This window comes from Spodoptera frugiperda, chromosome 15 (assembly GCF_023101765.2).
Source record: "Spodoptera frugiperda isolate SF20-4 chromosome 15, AGI-APGP_CSIRO_Sfru_2.0, whole genome shotgun sequence".
In the NCBI taxonomy this organism is placed as follows: domain Eukaryota; kingdom Metazoa; phylum Arthropoda; class Insecta; order Lepidoptera; family Noctuidae; genus Spodoptera; species Spodoptera frugiperda.
In genome coordinates, this window is record NC_064226.1 from 8,232,855 (window position 1) to 8,255,603 (window position 22,749).

Here is a 22,749-nt window from a genome sequence, read left to right on the forward strand (position 1 = left end):
TTTTAAATTATTTAGTTTAAGCTTGGTTATTATAGCATAAAGGATAGGTTCTAATATAATTTCTTTTTTAATTGTTATAAATTCGTAATTCGTAGCTTTCTTTAGTTTTAAGTTAGTTTAAGTCCGTTTTTAAACTATTTTTTCAATGCCCTAAGTAAGTATACATCTATTAAAATCAAACGCAGAGCTCATTATGTTGATTTTTGAAGAGTTCCCTGGAATATCTTCCACATCTCATTTTTGAAGAGATCCCGCGAGATCGGGAACTCATCATCATCATCATCATCATCAGCCTATAGCTATGGGAACTATGTGGTTAAAACCAAAAATTTGCCGGAAGTCACTATTCCACGCGAACGAAGTCGCGGGCAAAAGCTAGTATTAAATATGAGTGGTTAACCACTTTTCATTAATCATTGTTTTGAGTTTCATCCAGGGCGAGTCTATTACCATAATATAATGGGCCCAATTCTAGGCTGCTCTATGTATGATCGTTATAACTTATAAAATTGCATTTCGTCTTACAGTGCCACCTTTCTGTGTGCATCGGTTTCCACTTAACTCCAAGTCTCGTACATTTCACAACTTACAATGTACACTTAACGCATTAAGTTAGAAATACACCACGTAGCCGGTAGATGGCGTCGCCGTAGTTCAGCTAAGATCACCGAGAGGGCGCTAGTTTTGCTTTTAACAATACGTAGGAAGCGAACCGAGCGAGCTTTTTCCTCCCACGCAAAGCTTAAGCCGCTACGTATAACACCAGGAACGATAATTTATACGTTTGCTATCCATAGCTCGCTGAGTACGGAAGCCCCGTGAGATTGATATAGGAAGAGCAGCAATGTATGCGTCCAAATGAAAATGTTCGTGCGTGAATGTAAACCGGTAATGTCATGGTGAGCTGGAGTTGTGAACGCGGGACCGGCAGGCCGTGGCCGGCGGCAGTAGATTCGTGTTCGCTAACAGTGGCAGGTGGCACGCTGCCCCACACCACCACCAACTTGCGCTCGCGATATCATCCCTTGTACACAACACTTGTGACCCACGTTTGTGTTAACTTCAACAACTGATAAGTTTAAGACAAGTTTAAGTTAAAACATTGGAAAATGTGAACTTTAATAAAAGTGTTGTGAAGTGTTCTTAGAAATACCGGCTCCGTCAGTCATGTCGTCAAGTACGATTTAAGTGCAAAAATTACCTTGCTTTAAAACTTACGATGTCCACAAATACTGAATGTTAGTGTTCACCTCGACCTGTCTGCTGCACAACTTTGGACTTAGTTACTAGTAAGCAAACATTTTTTATCAACTTTGTTTTGTAGTGTTGTTTGATGTTTATGTTTAATAGGCATTATTCATTTGTTTGGACAAAGTATGCAGGTGTATCAACACAATAGTTGAGGCTTGTATGAATCGTAGCATGACAACTAGATTCATAGAAATTCATTTGGTTAATTACTTTATGATGCGTGACCATTCTCTTTCGTTTTGAGTTAATTACAGAATTTAACGGGCATAGCTTTGAGGTGGTCACGTCAGTTGTTTGGGTGAATGATGTTATGGGTGGTGCGGGTGGAGGTGGATAGTCCAGCGGCAGTGTTTCCATGAAGGCTAGCAGAGCGCGAGGCCACGGTTGAGTTGAATGGCCGCCGCCGTGGCCGCGGTCGTCGGCGCCGTGCATCCATCGCTGGCCGCACTTACCTCACCTTGGCAATAATCTCATTTTGTTTCGTAGCGGAACTGATTATACAGTAATCTCATGTACTTTTCGAGCCTATGTATAGAGTTTTCGAAACCCAAGGTGACTCCGCTCCTGGGGTTCTCATGGTCGATTTCCGCGGCGTACGCGCTCAGTGTCGGGTTCGATTGAATTTGTTATCAGTCGATGCTGAGTTATTACGGAGGTGCTCCTCTCGATTTCCTGAATGTAATAAAGTTGTCGTTAGGTATAGATACTAAGGCTTCTATACGTATCACACTGGTATCTTCGGTTGAAGAAGGTCTCCGGGGAGACTGCCATCTTTCTTTCTTTCTATCTCTGCCTGTCAGTGATAACGAGGTCGATGTCATTTATAGCTTTCCTTGGAAATCATGTCCTTTGTGTTCGAATCCTTTTTCTAATACATAATATGTACCTTTGAATTTTCTCGTTTATTTCTTTCTGTACATAAATTGATTTTGTAATCAATTTTATAGAATAAAATTTAACGACATCCTCTTTCAAATTATTTAACACTCATTAAGGAGATTGAAGATTAAATAACATTGATTGAGAGATAAAGATTAGAAATACTGTGTAATTTGCATAAATTATGTAGGTACGTACCTATAGAAGACGCGTATCTCTAAGGATCTGATAATGTGTCCCTATAAATTATAGAAATTCTGTAGTAGAGTCGGGAGCAATTCGGGCACCTCAAGAGAGGGTCAAGAGGGTTCTTGTCCTCGACAGAGATTTGTAAATCGCGGTCCACTCAGCGGTCCACCCACTTCTAAACCATCGAAAATCGACCCCTCGACTTATTCTTTTGTCGCAGAGTCGTCAAGATATTGCGAGAACAGAAATTGTTCTTGTAACTCCTCCTTATACGAAGTACTTAGTTTCAAGAGAATTACTATTGTGGTTCGAGAACGTTGTCAAGTGACAACTATTCTGATAAGATTCTATTTCATATTTCACGTTAGATTTGTGTATCAATCAGCGGCTGACTGGTTGAGTAATAAGAAAAACGAGTTTAGCCGAGTTGTCACTCATTTATATACAGCAAGAAAATGAAAGTTGAAACTAATAACATAATTGGAAATGTTGGCCTAACAAGCGAAGTAATCTATGCAACGCAATTAATGTGTAATTGCTTTATTAGTGCATTGTCGTGCTTCTTCCAACCGACTATTACACGCGTATTACGAAATTGTAGCTATGTATATCTAGATTTTATTTTCTTAAAAAAAATACAAGACGAAAGTTTACGTTGCCTACAAAAGGAGGAAATCCTTTGGAAAAGGATTTTCCAAGGAAATCTTTTCCTTAGTAATGTTCAGGGATTATTATTATTTCTCGGTATTTGAAAATGGTATCCAAATCTACGTAACAGATGTTGTTTGAATTAAGTAAATAAAATTTTGTTAAATACATTTATTTAAAAAGATAGAACCATAAAACGTGTGATTTTTCTATCGACAGGGTTGTAATAGTAAATAGTAATAGTTCATTACCTTATGAGTAAGACTAAGTTCAGAAAATGCACTAGACGCGCGTTTGTGTATGTAATTGTAAATGCACGTTACCAAAACGCGCGTTATGCGCTTAGGCTACAAATACCATTGGCAACCCTTAATGAAAAATATGAAAAAAGTTTCGTCGTTACGTTAAAAAAGAGTAATAGACGATCAACAAATCGATCATTCAATTAATAACGAAGCAAAATTTACAGTTCAAAAGGTGTTCTTCTTGAAATCAATTAGACAATTTATTTTTAACCGTTCTATTTATTGAAATATCTCTTCAAACTTAGAGGCTTTAATACGAGTACTTTTGTAGTTGTTTTAATTCTGCCACCCCATTTTCTAGCTCAAATTTATTTGCCTACAGAATGGTTTTGTTATCCAAACTAGAACATGGAGTTGTTCCGTAAACTAAGAACTTTGTGTTCACTAGAAACTATAGCTCGAAATAAAATACTAGTTGAAAATGAAATAAGGAATACATCATGTAGATAATCAAAGTAAATATATACTTCTCGACATGCATCGTTATTCTCTCTGAATTGAAATACTGATTCGTTTAATTGTTTACCTGAAAATAATGATGACAACCTCCATTTTTGTCATGGGACAATAAATTTTGGTCGAGATATGAGTGTGTATTTTCTATGGTAACAAAAGCGCATTGATACAATTGTTTTTGTATGTTTTGGGAGGCACGCCCAATTTTATCTTGTTATAATTTATTTTACTGTAAAATGCGTAAAAATATAAGTAGATATGTAGACAGACATGATTGACTTTTACGGTCTAAAATTAGCTGACTTAACAATGAACTTGATCAATATTGCCTTCCCATGTTTTCCTCAAAAGTCCTGTAGTCAAAATAGTACATATAAGTAGTATATCAGTCTCTTTAATTTACGAACTCTGACGTTTGTTACGCGTACTACCTGTGTAGTACAAAAATATCTCTTTTTATTTCACATTTTACAACCACTTAGAATTCGAGTAGGCACGAACTGTGCTCATAATAGCATTCCTGTTTCACATAAACAGGGATTATTTTAACGATTTCCCTACCTTGTTAGGAAGTTAGATACGTAATAAAGTGAATTTAATAAATATGTAAAAGTACTTCAGATATATTAATACCAAACGTTACACGAACAAAGTTATAAATATGATCAAATTCCGTAAAATAATTGGATAAAGTTGTTCAATGAAATGTAAAATGTTCATATTGGATGAGTATGTAGTTGACGTGTAGTAGGTTCGAGTCGTACAATACATATTGTGACGGACATGTTGGATTCAATGTGTGCCGTGCTGTATTATTGGTTGCGGCATGAATATTCGCGGGCATGCGGCGAGCGACAGCGCGGGCGCGGAGGACCATTCTGCCGGAGGACAATGGGACCTTTGTTGTAACAATACCCATTTCCGATTACTAGATTGAATCGTGTCTGTCGAACTGATGCTGTTCCAATAGCCGGTTATGGAATTAACGCAATTTTTGTAGCATTAAGCTGTTCACGTATTTCGCTGAACACAAGTTACAACACAATCCACTACCGTACCGCTTTAATACGTACAAACATTCCGTATTTATTAAAAAAAAGAACAAAGTTTAGTTCAATATTAAAACTGGAAAATGGGAATACTTGTGTGGGTACAACAACAACAACAACGTCGAATCAGGTCGAAAGTAAAGTGAAAAAGTTGGATTTTGTTGGTGAGGAAAGGGAAGCAGAATCATTCTGTTGAGTATCAAATAAAAACTTTACAAAAGTGAGAGTAATAGTTTTTCGATACATAAAAGTTCACTAAACAATCGTAGTACAGCTAAAAAATATTCTTCCTTCTTAGTCAACGTAGAAAAATTATAGATAGTGATCAGATACGAGATATGGGACACTGATAGTTCACACTTGGCAGTTTTCTCCGGTTAATGCAGTTCATTGACACAAATAAAAACCAGAATGAAATGTAAAGTCCGCGGAGTTCGCAGCAGCTTAGTAGTGTTAATGTTTAGCAAAGTGGTGCCAGCAGTAGGTAACTTGGTTCGTATTCGTACAGACGGACACGTCAAGAGCTGTTTGCGGTCAGGAACTTCCGATAGGAATCGAACTAATAATACAACTCCATCGCTACAGCACTCGACTCGAAATTCTCAAAGTTTGGTTGTTATTTAATTTAACCTCTCGTTATGCGGGCGGATGAGTAACGCGCAGTCTGCGAAACGACGCCTGGCGTACTCATTGTTGCGGAAATTTAGACGAATTTGCGACGATCGCGTTTCATTAAGGGGCGTTTTAGTGCGAAAGGAGCACCGCTTTTAATTCACAAAGCGAGTGCGGTGCGAACGTAAAACAAAGTTTTAGAGGGGTTCTTCGTTAGTTGCTCATTCACAAGGTGGAGGAGTGCCGCGCCACGTCCTGACGCACTGAGTATGTTAATCGGGACCATGTTCCTACTTCCTTCTTCTGCCCGCGTGTTATGACTTCCAGCCCTAACTAACAAGCAACAAACAAACATCCACTCTGACTCAACGTGCTCAGTCTACAATTTTGCAATAAGTAATTTATTTTGCTATCATTTTGAACTGAATCGAAGTACAAGTATTAAAATAAATGCGTGGGTGTATATTTTCCGCCAATAAGGAACTGTTACAACAAGCTCATGGAGTCTTAAATGTTTATGTTGGGAATAAAGTTAGAAAGAAGTAATGATGTGATATGTAACGTAGTATTACGGAGCAGGTGAGGCCACGAGGGCCGTTTACTTTACAGTTAGGGGTGCCATCTCCGATATTTATGGTTCTTTCTGTTGCCAAAAGCTTCTTCGAGGTGCTAAAGCAGAGTTAAATATTTTTGCTGTAAATATTTACCGGTGTAGTAGCGGTATGAAATTGCGGGAGAAAGTATGAGAATTTGTTTTTGAATTTACAAAATCCTCTTTACCTTCTTAAAAAGTTGGATATTATAACAGTATCAAAGCTTCAATATTTATAACGTTAAATTAATAAGCCTTGGTGAATAGCCAATAACCTATATGTAATTTTAAGAGTGTCATAAGTTCATTGCAATCTGGTACAAAAATATCAAATTATGCAAGTTTACGGAACAGACAAAATCCTGTCTCAATGTATTTTACAGACAATGCAATAACATTTTTATTCACAATCTTAATTAAAGTATAAGATACGCTGTTACTATTTCCCAAAGAGCTTTTAATAAAATAACAGAGAAGGAGAGATCGCAGTGCTCTTAGAATCCTTATGTGATAACTGCAGTTTTTTAATTAACGCTTCTATTATTACGTGACAAAAAATAACGATCTCACAATTTCCTCGTTCATACGGTTTCCGAGCTTGCGGATTGAGGCGCGCAGTTATGAGCGTGCGAATTTTATATCGCTTTAATGCTAATACACCCACTCGACGTCACTTACGGAATAACTACGTAAACAGGCCAACCGTTTTGTTTTCAATGTGCTTTCTGTATTTTATTGCTTTTATTCGATATTTAATGTTAATAATCATTTGTTTGTTTTCGATATATCGATCCTGTCTATGTACACCCACGTAAACGTTGTGATAAATGTCTATTTTAGAGAAATAAACAACGTGCCCAGCGAGCCACCAGTTCATCTAAAATCCAATACACGTTGAAAAAATATATCCCGTCAAATATTTCAAACAAAATCGAATAGTAGTGAGAGCTTCGACAAACTGCTTCGCTAACAACGTTTCACATGCAAGCTTTATTAGTTTTTGTTTTGACGTGCCGCGTTACAAGTGACCCGGTAATTTCATACGAAACAATTTAAAGACGTTGACCCTTCCATAGTAATCACGGCGCGCACAAAATAAAACCACACCACCGCGCTTCGGCTTAAGTCGAAAATAATAATGACAGTATAATTAGAGTGGTCTATAATAAACAATGCAACGAACTAGTATTAATTCCCAGGCGAGTTGAAAAATGTTAAACTGTGGGCGGAGCCGGGCAAACGGAGGTGAGCCTTCATATGAGATGCGTTACTATGCTGCGTTCCACTGATTGTTGCCGAGCTCGCCGGTTCCCGCCGCGGGCTACCTGCCTTAATTTGAGACTCCAGAAATTACTCATAATAATAAATGTACCTACTAATTTTCGAGTGAAAGAAAAAACCTTTCGATGAAGAGGCTGGGGTACTTGGAACGTATTACGCTATGAGTCAGGCTTGAATAACTTTAACCGCCAATTCCAACGTTTTGTGGTCTACGTGATTATTCCGTATTGCGAACGTTGTAAACATTTTATTGGATAGCTTTATACAAGTGAATCGCACTCACACATGTCCTAGGTTATACATATGTGTAAGTTCCTACTTATACGGCATTCGCGACCCTGTTTTTGGCTTCATTCCAGCTAAGTACTCGGATCTAAGTCATCTGTTAACTTTATTTCAAGGATATAGTGGTTAATGCATTACATTTTATATTCAAGACTGGCTATTGAATAATGCCGAGTGGGTGTATAATGGTGTTTTGTAGTTTTAACGACATGCCACATTCTGGGCGATAAAAGTGAGGGAATGGACCGAATCTATGATAATTACTTCCGTAATCTGTTGGAGCGGGGAGAGTAAATAGGTATATAATTTACCCTTACAAAGTGGCAAGAAGAAAACTCGCGATAGCGGGCCTTATCGATGTAATTCTGCGTTGGTTTACCGTATCGAAGCGCGAAAAGTGCGGCTGGTGTTGTGCAAACTTTACGACGTCCGGCGAGATACGGCCTCTGATCAATTTATTCCTTAAAGCTCGAACATTAGACTCGTACGGTACATGCAACTCGCGAGTAATGCGTGCGATTTATTGCCGAATAAAATTCGAGCTGGGTCATTTGGCTTGATAGGAATACGTATATTCGCCCGCTAACCGTAATTCGAAGGAAATAATGACTTAGAAGTAATGCGTTATTGGCATCTTTACAACCTTATTTCGGTAATGTCTACCTGCTACAATACATATGTATAATATGAATATATGAAACAGACAGATAAACGCAGTACATATTTGTATTAAATTCGCAGTCATAGCAATCACGGGATTAATTTGGAACATTATTGATGGACGTCGATGTAATTTCGAGAGGCCCTCATTCAATATCTAGGCACTCTACAAACGCATTCCATTGAAATTCATAAAACGTAGGTAGTTTCGGCGTCATTTAGTAGCAGTTGGTACAAAGCCACTCATTCATGCAGTGAATCCGGACGAAATATTCACGTTCCGTTAGTCAAACGAACTACAACGTGCGAGCACAAGCTTGTTTACTACTTATTGATACCAATGTATTTATTACCTTCTGTTTTGGGACATTTTACATCCTACCTGTATGTATTTAAAATTACTAATTAAGTGGCATGATTTTTGGCTCGTATGTCTCTATGCTTTTGGAACAGAGAGATTTAGATTTGTTAAGGTAAAATGAATCTGTAATGGAATTAAAATTAACAATGGTAAATCAAGATTTATTATAAGTACTCAACATAATAAAAGATTCATTGTGGTTGTGTCAGACTTTACAATTTGCTTTGTTTCACAGTTTCGCTAAAATATTACTTCTCATGCACTTATCGTAATGTTTTAACAAAGGTGAAAATAAAATAGAATCCAATAAAATATCTTTCATGAGACCTAAGATTCTATAATTATAACTATGCGGAGCAGTACTCCACCCACGGTCATAATGGGATCATGTGTTCAAATCAACTATCTTATTAACTTATCAAAACTTAAGTGGAAAAAATAATACAGAAAACAGGTTTAAACTTTCCCTGTGTCATCGCACAAAAACGCTTTTAGGTGTCAAAAATTTCTGCTCGTCATGAATGAAAGTAATTGTTTGTGTAGACAAATTAGTACTCACTTGGAAAATCAGAAATCTCAAGTAAAATCAGGTGTCAACATGCATAATCTGTTGCGTAAAAGCATAACTGTTTTAGAATTCTGGATAAATGATCAAAAATGGTTGAGCGTTTCTGAGTTTTAAAACAGTCCTTCTTGATTGAAATTGTACTAATAAGTGCCAGCTTCTCAATTGTTTCGTTGATTTAAAGTTCTCAAACTAAACAAAAACGTTGTTTCTTAATCTTTTAATGAAAATATATATAAAAAAAATCAAATAATGTCAATCTCAAACTAATACTTCACGAAGAATACCTACAGTTAATTCCGCTACAAAAATGTACGTAGCGTAGCGCGGTGTAGCATTGCGTAGTGGAATTAAAACTAAATTCTACTAGAAGTATGGTATGGATTGCCGCAAATTAACGTCCGATGTTATTCTGCTTAACGCAAATCCATGAAATACAGACGGAACAGGGAGCTTCCAACAAGATTTAAAAAACTCAAAGCTGTGTCATAAATTGACGCCATAAAAATATCCACAGCTATTTTTATCAACAAAATTAATATGCGATCAATCAATTCGATGTTTTAATTTAATTGTAGGTATCAATAAAAGTATCCATTTATGGCTAAACACACGTGCTAGTATATTTTACGTCAAACGTAATTGCTTAACACCGTTTCGTGCACATTAAGTGCTGTTAAAGTGAGCCACGCAAGTGGATTGACTTGTGCTTACACATTAGGGGCCAGTTCGACAAACTTTTCAAGAGTGGAATTGATAAGCAGTATTTACTATATTATAAAGCAGTTTAGATAGTGTCGGCACTCGGCACTCGGGGCAGCAGGCGTCACAAGGCTCACGCGTCGCCATCAGTATGCGCCCGGCGAGTGCGTGTCGGCATGCGACGCCGCGCCGTCCGCCTGCCGCTCACACTCTGTTTATATCACCAACAACTAAGAAACATTTTGTTACTAACATATTCCATACCGTACACACTACGTCCTATAACAATCATTAACCACATACTAAACAGGTTTTGATTGCATATCTCTTACATCATATCCGAACCTTCATATGTGATAATGCCAACAGGCTGTGTCTCGGTTCAAAAGGATTTAAACACTGACATTACACAAGCTCGTAGTGCCGCTAACGACATCGTAATTGCCTCGCTTGTCGTTTGTCCTCTCTGTGAAAAGCTACATGATACAAAAAACCACGCCCTTTGAAGTCCTTTAGATTATATTTATTTCCGTAATCACAGGAATTACACAAATAAAATCGCTCTAAAAAGTAGAAAACATAACGCCGGGAGGAATTTCTTAGAATAAATAAATTCTCTCTTCCTTTGTCTCATAAATCCTTTGTCTCTGCCTTATAAATTCTGTTTCTTATAAATCGCTTGTTATGCGTAACAACAAGGCATATTTCTAAAGAGGCAGCGTCTTCTACTGTAAATGTTAAAAAATGTACTCTAACATTTGTGTGCTGAGTACTGTTAAACTCGTTACCTCGGTGCACATGGGAAATATTATACGTGAGAACGTGATTATTGTGGGGAGACATTAGTACGGCGGCGGGAGAATATTGCCGGGGACTCGTGTTATTGAGATATCTAGAGTTCGTCGTCGATTCCATCGGCGTATCTCGTGTGTATCTTCTCAAGAAAACAAAGGAAAAATCGCAAATATCGAGTGCAACCGCGATAGGACGGGGTGCACGCTGGGTGCCGGCAGCGGCGCCGCGCGGCGGGCCGGGTCGCCGCGCGCAGCCACGATGTCAATCGCGACTCCTCTTTTTACTTCCTGCTCAGTCAGACAATGGCGGGAAAATGTTTTCTACGTGTGGGGACGTGGCGCGGGGTGTGGGGTCAATAGCGGGAGCACTAATCTCTGTCGGGATCGTTCGGATTAATGGCTCGTGTTGCCGTGTCTGTTGTTTGTTTCCACAATTCTTGGTCCTCCTTCCTTCTAGTTGTTATAAGTTTCTTCGTAACTCACAGGCGTTAGAATGAGTAGACTTTTACGGTACAAATTAAAGTTTTCTGCTATTGTCAGGTTATTTATTTGCACTTACAAAATTTCACACAGTAACTACAGTTTTCACTTTAGATAAAAAGTTAAGAGACTAACGGATGAAAGTTAGTACCTTTTTCTGTTTGAACACAGAACTTGTTTTAAAAGTGCTGTGATATGTTTGTCTATTCGATTTCTCTTTTCTGTATTCTATTTGAACCCTAAAACACTTCCCATTCATCTTCACCGAATCTTAAAAGATTACATCAAAGATTAACCTAAAGCATTCCAAGTTTGCACTGTTTAATATGTCAGACTACAATCACGGTCACAAAGAGAGGAGCCTACTTAATTTATGATGTCCTCTGCAAACTTACAACGACATTGAAAAACAATGAAAATGAAAAGCCATCGAGCGGGTCCAAGCGCTCTTGACCGACTTGGAAAGAGCGCAACACGGGAAACGAGAATTTATCCTACGCCAAACTGAATTTTATTTAACACAAGAGGAGGTATAAATTAAAATCTCCAACCTGTATATTTGGATTGTTAATTTTTATTCAAAGCGTTATGGAAATAGGAGCAGGTGATAATTATGCCTTTGAATTGTACTAATATGAATGATTATGTTCTTAATATTGTGTTTATAAATACCTATATACATCACTGACTGTAACTTTGATGTAGAGGAGTTACCTGTGGCTGTAACTAATGAACATATTCATAGTAAGGCAACAAAATCCTACCCTATTCAGACTATAACTGAAAACACTTTTTTTTGTGTACGTAAAAATCCAGCCGAATCAAATCCGCCTATTAGGGAGGGCGCTGCTACTAATTAAAATAAAATTGTTAAAACACAGAAGCGGGTGCGCGCTCTCTCCCCACACCAGACTAACTTTTAACGAGGATATATTTGGTTTCGACCAACCCTTTGGTGATTTTACTATTGAGTCTGACTGCAAATAACTCCTTAATTGACTTCAAACAACTTCTGGCTTTGTGGATGGAATACCGAGGTTACTCTACCTCTTGTATTACAATTTACGGCCTACCTGAGTATCGTTTCAGACCGTAACCAAATACAATCCTTGTATAATGTAGCAAATTACATGTGTACATTGGGTAATCGATCAGAAGTTCTTACGATACTAGGCAATAACAAGAAATGTTAAAATATCATCCGTACAGAAACACTTGCGCTGGTTAAACGAATCAATTATTTTTCATCTAAAAATAATTCGAGAGCTCCCCTGTAAATATCTTGTAATCTGTTTCTAGAATTCGTGAAAGAACCTTTTTATTTCGCTGTGTAAGGTTATGTCAAGAGCCACTTATTTCAGGTTAAGTTTATCGCCGCGTTAAGAACAGGCTGTAGTGGAGGTAATGTTTGGTGTTTGTTTTCTTAAGTGAGGTCATTTGTTGCAGGAGTCGCATAGCGGCTGGCAGCCCGGTGCGGCGGCTGCGGCGCCAGGATGATGGACTGCCTGTGCCCCGCGCCGCGCACGCTGGCTTGTCGCGTGGTGCTGCTCGACGAACGAGAACTCCTGCATGAAATACAGGTACACCGTGTAAACACTTCACAGTCACACAATTTATAACACAGTAATATCACACAATGTAGATATAATCATCGTTACATATCTTAACGCTACCACTGCCGCAGTCGTGGGTAACCACAACTTTTTTGTTTCGATCCAATAGTGATAATACGATTCCTATAGCTGACGTCCGCAGGGGAGTTTTTATGAATCCTGCCATAACCGCGACGACTCTTCAACACTCCCGAGTCCCAACGGGCATCGATAGTATTTTTCAATTTTCTCTCGTACATGAAACAACGCGTGGATTTTTCTCCATTCCTCAACCCACACTTGTGAAATGCAGCTATTCCGAGACGAATTATTTGAAGTACACCCAGGGGCTCAAGGAAGGTCTTTTATATGCGAAGCTCGGGTCCAAGGTGCGGGCGATGAATTCACTGAATCGTACGTCGGCTCTATGAATATTAAATTCTATTTGACTCGCATTGTCGCCGCGTGGTGAATGTGAGAGTGGCTCGCGAGCGATGAGCGGTCCGCGCCTTCCTGGGGCCCTATCAGTGTGTCCCTAATGTTTACCTACACACAACTTTTATTTATAGTCAAGCGACAACTTTAGAGACTTTCATCAAAAACATTATCTCTTTTGAAAATGCATCTCCTAAACTTGGAAGCACACAAGATCTCAACGATCACTAAATCTTCTCATTCTAAGATAATACGTATATAAGTCTCCATCGTAACCGTAAACAGCCGGGAATTTATGGCAGAAATGCTTTTGTTCGGTCTGTATGAAGACCCACAACTTGTTCGTCAAACAAATTCTCAAGATATATTGGGCTAAAATCATCCAATTTGGGTAAAGTGGAACCAACAAGAGTTCGACGTTTCTCGCTAAATTGTATGGATGTTTTAGATAAATCACCGTCCTTTCGTAAGTTTTCCCTATCTACAAAGGAACATTTGTCTTTAACGGATCTAGTGAGGACTTTTTCTTGCAAGAGATGAAAATAATATTCAGATTTATGGCCTCGATTGCTGTGAATTGGATTTCTGTCACGGATAAGATTGTATTCAGCAAAATTGTATTGAACTCACAAATTCATTCATTCCATAAATTCAAATCGGACCAATCACGGAGAATTGAATAGAACCAGAACTCGATCTTTTTAAAGTTTGAGAAATGTCGAAGCATCCGCTCGTAGCCCATAATTGGTTAGGCTCATACTTAAGTTTATTATAGAAAATTACAGGTAGACGAGTTGAACGACGGGATGATATCATCCCAAGCCTACACTTGAAGCCTGAAAAATACCGCAAACTCAAACGGAAATTTCCTGTTATTCAGATTCAAAGATTATAAAATGTTGTATATTTGTGTAACAATGAATATGATTACAGTGGAAATTCAAGAGAACAATTTAAATAACGTCGACGTATATTGAGTGTCGAGTTGGTAAAAGCAACAAGCTTTTCTTTTGTCAAGACAATTGAGTGTCGAGCGACGCGGGGCGGCGTTTTATTTGGCTCGGATAGTAAAGGGGAAGACAAGGAATTGCTGTGCAATTTATGAAGCGGGCCTAGTGTCGGCGGCAAGTGGTGCGGGCTTCGACGTGTATTGTCGTGCTGGCAAATTGACTCGGCGGCATTTCACGGTCTACTGCGCTGATGCACCTCGTTCCTAGTTCTGCTTTATTGATGACGTCTTCATTGGCTGTCCCTTGACAATCAGCCTGCTGCACAATGCAGCAAGCAATTACCTGTCCATTCGGGCCAGTGCAGTTGATTAACGTATTTTCTCGCACGGCTTTCAGTTTTGAATGAAGCATTAACGGCTAACAGAATTGATGATATTTTGAGTGAGAACTAGACATGCCACTAAATCGAAAATATTTTTGTATTTCTATTAAAAGATACATTATTATTATATTAGAAACTAGAATGAATACAAATTAATTTAGATAAAGATGTTAAAGTAAAACGACTTTCTTTCGAAACCCAAGGTGACTCCGCTCCTGGGGTTCTCATGGTCGATTTCCGCGGCGTACGCGCTCAGTGTCGGGTTCGATTGAATTTGTTATCAGTCGATGCTGAGTTATTACGGAGGTGCTCCTCTCGATTTCCTGAATGTAATAAAGTTGTCGTTAGGTATAGATACTAAGGCTTCTATACGTATCACACTGGTATCTTCGGTTGAAGAAGGTCTCCGGGGAGACTGCCATCTTTCTTTCTTTCTATCTCTGCCTGTCAGTGATAACGAGGTCGATGTCATTTATAGCTTTCCTTGGAAATCATGTCCTTTGTGTTCGAATCCTTTTTCTAATACATAATATGTACCTTTGAATTTTCTCGTTTATTTCTTTCTGTACATAAATTGATTTTGTAATCAATTTTATAGAATAAAATTTAACGACATCCTCTTTCAAATTATTTAACACTCATTAAGGAGATTGAAGATTAAATAACATTGATTGAGAGATAAAGATTAGAAATACTGTGTAATTTGCATAAATTATGTAGGTACGTACCTATAGAAGACGCGTATCTCTAAGGATCTGATAATGTGTCCCTATAAATTATAGAAATTCTGTAGTAGAGTCGGGAGCAATTCGGGCACCTCAAGAGAGGGTCAAGAGGGTTCTTGTCCTCGACAGAGATTTGTAAATCGCGGTCCACTCAGCGGTCCACCCACTTCTGAACCATCGAAAATCGACCCCTCGACTTATTCTTTTGTCGCAGAGTCGTCAAGATATTGCGAGAACAGAAATTGTTCTTGTAACTCCTCCTTGTACCAAGTACTTAGTTTCAAGAGAATCACTATTGTGGTTCGAGAACGTTGTCGAGTGACAACTATTCTTATAAGATTCTATTTCATATTTCACGTTAGATTTGTGTATCAATCAGCGGCTGACTGGTTGAGTAATAAGAAAAACGAGTTTAGCCGAGTTGTCACTCATTTATATACAGCAAGAAAATGAAAGTTGAAACTTAATAACATAGGTAATTGGAAATGTTGGCCTAACAAGCGAAGTAATCTATGCAACGCAATTAATGTGTAATTGCTTTATTAGTGTATTGTCGTGATTCTTCCAACCGACCAGAACACGCGTATTACGAAATAATATCTAAGTATATGTACAATTTTATTTTCTTAAAAAAAATACAAGACTAAAGTTTACGTTGCCTACAAAAGGAGGAAATCCTTTGGAAAAGGATTTTCCAAGGAAATCTTTTCCTTAGTAATGTTTATGGATTGTTATTATTTCTCGGTATTCGAGAATGGTATCCAAATCTACGTAACAGATGTTGTTTGAATTAAGTAAATAAAATTTTGTTAAATATATTTACTTAAAAAGATAGAACCATAAAACGGTGAAAGTGTAATTTTTCTATCGACAGGGTTGTAATAGTAAATAGTAATAGTTCATTACCTTATGAGTAAGACTAAGTTCAGAAAATGCACTAGACGCGCGTTTGTGTATGTAATTGTAAATGCACGTTACCAAAACGCGCGTTATGCGCTTAGGCTACAAATACCATTGGCAACCCTTAATGAAAAATATGTCAAAGTTTCGTCGTATTACCAATAAAAAAGGATAATAGACGATAAAAAAATCGACTATTAAATTAATAACGAAGCAAAATTTACAGTGCAAAAGGTGTTCTTCTTAAAATCAATTAGACAATTTATTTTTAACCGTTCTATTTATTGAAATATCTCTTCAAACTTAGAGGCTTTAATACGAGTACTTTTGTAGTTGTTTTAATTCTGCTACCCCATTTCCTAGCTCAAATTTATTTGCCTACAGAATGGTTTTGTTATCCAAACTAGAACATGGAGTTGTTCGGTAAACTAAGAACTTTGTGTTCACGAGAAACTATAGTTTGAAATAAAATGCTAGTTTAAAATGAAATAAGGAATACATAATGTAGATAATCAAAGTAAATATATACTTCTCGACATGCATCGTTATTCTCTCTGAATTGAAATACTGATTCGTTTAATTGTTTACCTGAAAATAATGATGACAACCTCCATTTTTGTCATGGGACAATAAATTTTGGTCGATATGAGTGTGTATTTTTCTATGGTAACAAAAGCGCATTGATACAATTGTTTTTGTATGTTTTGGGAAGCACACCCAATTTTATCTTGTTATAAAATGCGTATAAATATAAGTAGTATATGTAGACAGAGATGATGGACTTATACGGTATAGAACTAGTTGATTTAACATTTAACTTGATTAATATTGCCATCACACATGTTTTCCTCAAAAGTTCTGTAGTCAAAATAGTACCTATAACCAGTATATTAGTCTCTTTAATTTATGAACTCTGACTTTTGTTACGCGTAATACCTGTATAGAACAAAAATATCTCTTTTTATTTCACATTTTACAACCACTTAGAATTCGAGTAGACACGAACTGTGCTCATAATAGCATTCCTGTTTCACATAAACAGGGATTATTTTAACGATTTCCCTACCTTGTTAGGAAGTTAAATAAGTAATAAAGTGAATTTAATAAATATGTAAAAGTACTTCAGATATATTAATACCAAACGTTACACGAACAAAGTTATAAATATGATCAAATTCCGTAAAATAATTGGATAAAGTTGTTCAATGAAATGTAAAATGTTCATATTGGATGAGTATGTAGTTGACGTGTAGTAGGTTCGAGTCGTACAATACATATTGTGACGGACATGTTGGATTCAATGTGTGCCGTGCTGTATTATTGGTTGCGGCATGAATATTCGCGGGCATGCGGCGAGCGACAGCGCGGGCGCGGAGGACCATTCTGCCGGAGGACAATGGGACCTTTGTTGTAACAATACCCATTTCCGATTACTAGATTGAATCGTGTCTGTCGAACTGATGCTGTTCCAATAGCCGGTTATGGAATTAACGCAATTTTTGTAGCATTAAGCTGTTCACGTATTTCGCTGAACACAAGTTACAACACAATCCACTACCGCTTTAATACGTACAAACATTCCGTATTTATTAAAAAAGAACAAAGTTTAGTTCAATATTAAAACTGGAAAATGGGAATACTTGTGTGGGTACAACAACAACAACAACGTCGAATCAGGTCGAAAGTAAAGTGAAAAAGTTGGATTTTGTTGGTGAGGAAAGGGAAGCAGAATCATTCTGTTGAGTATCAAATAAAAACTTTACAAAAGTGAGAGTAATAGTTTTTCGATACATAAAAGTTCACTAAACAATCGTAGTACAGCTAAAAAATATTCTTCCTTCTTAGTCAACGTAGAAAAATTATAGATAGTGATCAGATACGAGATATGGGACACTGATAGTTCACACTTGGCAGTTTTCTCCGGTTAATGCAGTTCATTGACACAAATAAAAACCAGAATGAAATGTAAAGTCCGCGGAGTTCGCAGCAGCTTAGTAGTGTTAATGTTTAGCAAAGTGGTGCCAGCAGTAGGTAACTTGGTTCGTATTCGTACAGACGGACACGTCAAGAGCTGTTTGCGGTCAGGAACTTCCGATAGGAATCGAACTAATAATACAACTCCATCGCTACAGCACTCGACTCGAAATTCTCAAAGTTTGGTTGTTATTTAATTTAACCTCTCGTTATGCGGGCGGATGAGTAACGCGCAGTCTGCGAAACGACGCCTGGCGTACTCATTGTTGCGGAAATTTAGACGAATTTGCGACGATCGCGTTTCATTAAGGGGCGTTTTAGTGCGAAAGGAGCACCGCTTTTAATTCACAAAGCGAGTGCGGTGCGAACGTAAAACAAAGTTTTAGAGGGGTTCTTCGTTAGTTGCTCATTCACAAGGTGGAGGAGCGCGCGCCACGTCCCGACGCACTGAGTATGTTAATCGGGACCATGTTCCTACTTCCTTCTTCTGCCCGCGTGTTATGAGTTCCAGCCCTAACTAACAAGCAACAAACAAACATCCACTCTGACTCAACGTGCTCAGTCTACAATTCTGCAATAAGTAATTTATTTTGCTATCATTTTGAACTGAATCGAAGTATACGTAGAGGTATTGAAATAAATGCGTGGGTGTATATTTTCCGCCAATAAGGAACTGTTACAACAAGCTCACGAAGTCTTAAATGTTTATGTTGGGAATAAAGTTAGAAAGAAGTAATGCTGTGATATGTAACGTAGTATTACGGAGCAGGTGAGGCCACGAGGGCCGTTTACTTTACAGTTAGGGGTGCCATCTCCGATATTTATGGTTCTTTCTGTTGCCAAAAGCTTCTTCGAGGTGCTAAAGCAGAGTTAAATATTTTTGCTGTAAATATTTACCGGTGCAGTAGCGGTATGAAATTGCGGGAGAAAGTATGAGAATTTGTTTTTGAATTTACAAAATCCTCTTTACCTTCTTAAAAATTTTGATATTATAACAGTATCAAAACTTCAATATTTATAACGTTAAGTGAATAAGCCTTCGTGAATAGTCAATAACCTAAATGTTATTTCAATTGTGTCATAAGTTCATTGCAATCTGGTACAAAAATATCAAATAATACAAGTTTACGGAACTTAATCATTTGCATACAAAATCCTGTCTCAATGTAGTTTACAGACAATGCAACATTTTTATTCACAATCTTAATTAAAGTATAAGATACGCTGTTACTATTTCCCAAAGAGGTTTTATTAAAATAACAGAGGAGGAGAGATCGCAGTGCTCTTAGAATCCTTATGTGATAACTGCAGTTTTTTAATTAACGCTTCTATTATTACGTGACAAAAAATAACGATCTCACAATTTCCTCGTTCATACGGTTTCCGAGCTTGCGGATTGAGGCGCGCAGTTATGAGCGTGCGAATTTTATATCGCTTTAATGCTAATACACCCACTCGACGTCACTTACGGAATAACTACGTAAACAGGCCAACCGTTTTGTTTTCAATGTGCTTTCTGTATTTTATTGCTTTTATTCGATATTTAATGTTAATAATCATTTGTTTGTTTTCGATATATCGATCCTGTCTATGTACACCCACGTAAACGTTGTGATAAATGTCTATTTTAGAGAAATAAACAACGTGCCCAGCGAGCCACCAGTTCATCTAAAATCCAATACACGTTGAAAAAATATATCCCGTCAAATATTTCAAACAAAATCGAATAGTAGTGAGAGCTTCGACAAACTGCTTCGCTAACAACGTTTCACATGCAAGCTTTATTAGTTTTTGTTTTGACGTGCCGCGTTACAAGTGACCCGGTAATTTCATACGAAACAATTTAAAGACGTTGACCCTTCCATAGTAATCACGGCGCGCACAAAATAAAACCACACCACCGCGCTTCGGCTTAAGTCGAAAATAATAATGACAGTATAATTAGAGTGGTCTATAATAAACAATGCAACGAACTAGTATTAATTCCCAGGCGAGTTGAAAAATGTTAAACTGTGGGCGGAGCCGGGCAAACGGAGGTGAGCCTTCATATGAGATGCGTTACTATGCTGCGTTCCACTGATTGTTGCCGAGCTCGCCGGTTCCCGCCGCGGGCTACCTGCCTTAATTTGAGACTCCAGAAATTACTCATAATAATAAATGTACCTACTAATTTTCGAGTGAAAGAAAAAACCTTTCGATGAAGAGGCTGGGGTACTTGGAACGTATTACGCTATGAGTCAGGCTTGAATAACTTTAACCGCCAATTCCAACGTTTTGTGGTCTACGTGATTATTCCGTATTGCGAACGTTGTAAACATTTTATTGGATAGCTTTATACAAGTGAATCGCACTCACACATGTCCTAGGTTATACATATGTGTAAGTTCCTACTTATACGGCATTCGCGACCCTGTTTTTGGCTTCATTCCAGCTAAGTACTCGGATCTAAGTCATCTGTTAACTTTATTTCAAGGATATAGTGGTTAATGCATTACATTTTATATTCAAGACTGGCTATTGAATAATGCCGAGTGGGTGTATAATGGTGTTTTGTAGTTTTAACGACATGCCCCATTCTGGACGATAAAAGTGAGGGAATGGACCGAATCTATGATAATTACTTCCGTAATCTGTTGGAACGGGGAGAGTAAATAGGTATATAATTTACCCTTACAAAGTGGCAGGAAGAAAACTCGCGATAGCGGGCCTTATCGATGTAATTCTGCGTTGGTTTACCGTATCGAAGCGCGAAAAGTGCGGCTGGTGTTGTGCAAACTTTACGACGTCCGGCGAGATACGGCCTCTGATCAATTTATTCCTTAAAGCTCGAACATTAGACTCGTACGGTACATGCAACTCGCGAGTAATGTGTGCGATTTATTGCCGAATAAAATTCGAGCTGGGTCATTTAGCTTGATAGGAATACGTATATTATACGTATATTCGCCCGCTAACCGTAATTCGAAGGAAATAATGACTTAGAAGTAATGCGTTATTGGCATCTTTACAACCTTATTTCGGTAATGTCTACCTGCTACAATACATATGTACAATATGAATATATGAAACAGACAGATAAACGCAGTACATATTTGTATTAAATTCGCAGTCATAGCAATCACGGGATTAATTTGGAACATTATTGATGGACGTCGATGTAATTTCGAGAGGCCCTCATTCAATATCTAGGCACTCTACAAACGCATTCCATTGAAATTCATAAAACGTAGGTAGTTTCGGCGTCATTTAGTAGCAGTTGGTACAAAGCCACTCATTCATGCAGTGAATCCGGACGAAATATTCACGTTCCGTTAGTCAAACGAACTACAACGTGCGAGCACAAGCTTGTTTACTACTTATTGATACCAATGTATTTATTACCTTTCTGTTTTGGGACATTTTACATCCTACCTGAGTGTATTTAAAGTTACTAATTAAATGGCAAAATTTTTGGCTGGTATGTCTCCATACTTTTGTAACAGAGAGATTTGGATTTGTTAAGGTAAAATTAATTTGTAATAGAATTAAAATTAACAATGGTAAATCAAGATTTATTGTAAGTACTCAACATAATAAAAGATTCATTGTGATTGTGTCAGACTTTACAATTTGCTTTGTTTCGCAGTTTCGCTAAAATATTACTTCTCATGCACTATCGTAATGTTTTAACAAAGTTGAAAATAAAATAAAGTCCAATAAAATATCTTTCTTGGGACCTAAGATTCTATAATTATAACTATGCGGAGCAGTACTCCACCCACGGTCATAATGGGATCATGTGTTCAAATCAACTATCTTATTAACTTATCAAAACTTAAGTGGAAAAAATAATACCGAAAACAGGTTTAAACTTTCCCTGTGTCATCGCACAAAAACGCTTTTAGGTGTCAAAAAATTCTGCTCGTCATGAACGAAAGTAATTGTTTGTGTAGACAAATTAGTACCCACTTGGAAAATCAGAAATCTCAAGTAAAATCAGGTGTCAACATACTGCATAATCTGTTGCGTAAAAGCATAACTATTTTAGAATTCTGGATGAATGATCAAATACGGTTGGCCGTTTCTGAGTTTTAAAACATCCCTTCTTGATTGAGATTGTACTAATAAGTGCTAGCTTCTCTATTGTTTCGTTGCTTTAAAGTTCTCAAACTAAACAAAAACGTTGTTTCTTAATCTTTTAATGAAAATATATATAAAAAATCAAATAATGTCAATCTCAAACTAATACTTCACGAAGAATACCTACAGTTAATTCCGCTACAAAAATGTACGTAGCGTAGTTGCGTAGCCTAGTGGAATTAACTAAATTCTACTAGAAGTATGGTATGGATTTAAAACGTCTGATGTTTTCTGCTTAACGCCAATCCATAAAATACGGATGGAACGGGGATGCATATGGATTAAAAAACTCAAACCTGTGTCATAAATTAACACCATAAAAATATCCACAGCTATTTTTATCAACAAAATTAATATGCGATCAATCAATTCGATGTTTCAATTTAATTGTAGGTATTAATAAAAGTATCCATTTATGGTTAAACACACGTGCTAGTATATTTTACGTCAAACGTAATTGCTTAACACCGTTTCGTGCACATTAAGTGGTGTTAAAGTGAGCCACGCAAGTGGATTGAGTTGTGCTTACACATTAGGGGCCAGTTCGACAAACTTTTCAAGAG

At 37.5% G+C, this 22,749-nt stretch overlaps 1 protein-coding gene across 8 annotated transcripts in view; it reads left to right on the top strand.

Moving 5' to 3' along the window:
- Positions 1-933: 933 nt before the first annotated feature.
- LOC118274325 (band 4.1-like protein 4) overlaps positions 934-22,749 on the top strand; it is a 54,418-nt gene continuing 32,602 nt past the window's right edge. For 7 of the 8 annotated variants that reach the window (XM_035591790.2, XM_035591804.2, XM_035591810.2 and 4 more), the window contains exon 1: positions 934-1,289. Coding sequence is in view for 1 of the 8 variants with exons in the window: in XM_050698605.1 (XP_050554562.1) it covers positions 12,603-12,689 (87 nt within the window). In the remaining 7 variants the exon portion in view is untranslated. Of the gene's footprint in view, positions 1,290-12,555; positions 12,690-22,749 lie in introns of all 8 variants that reach the window. The other variant, XM_050698605.1, reaches the window with a different exon arrangement.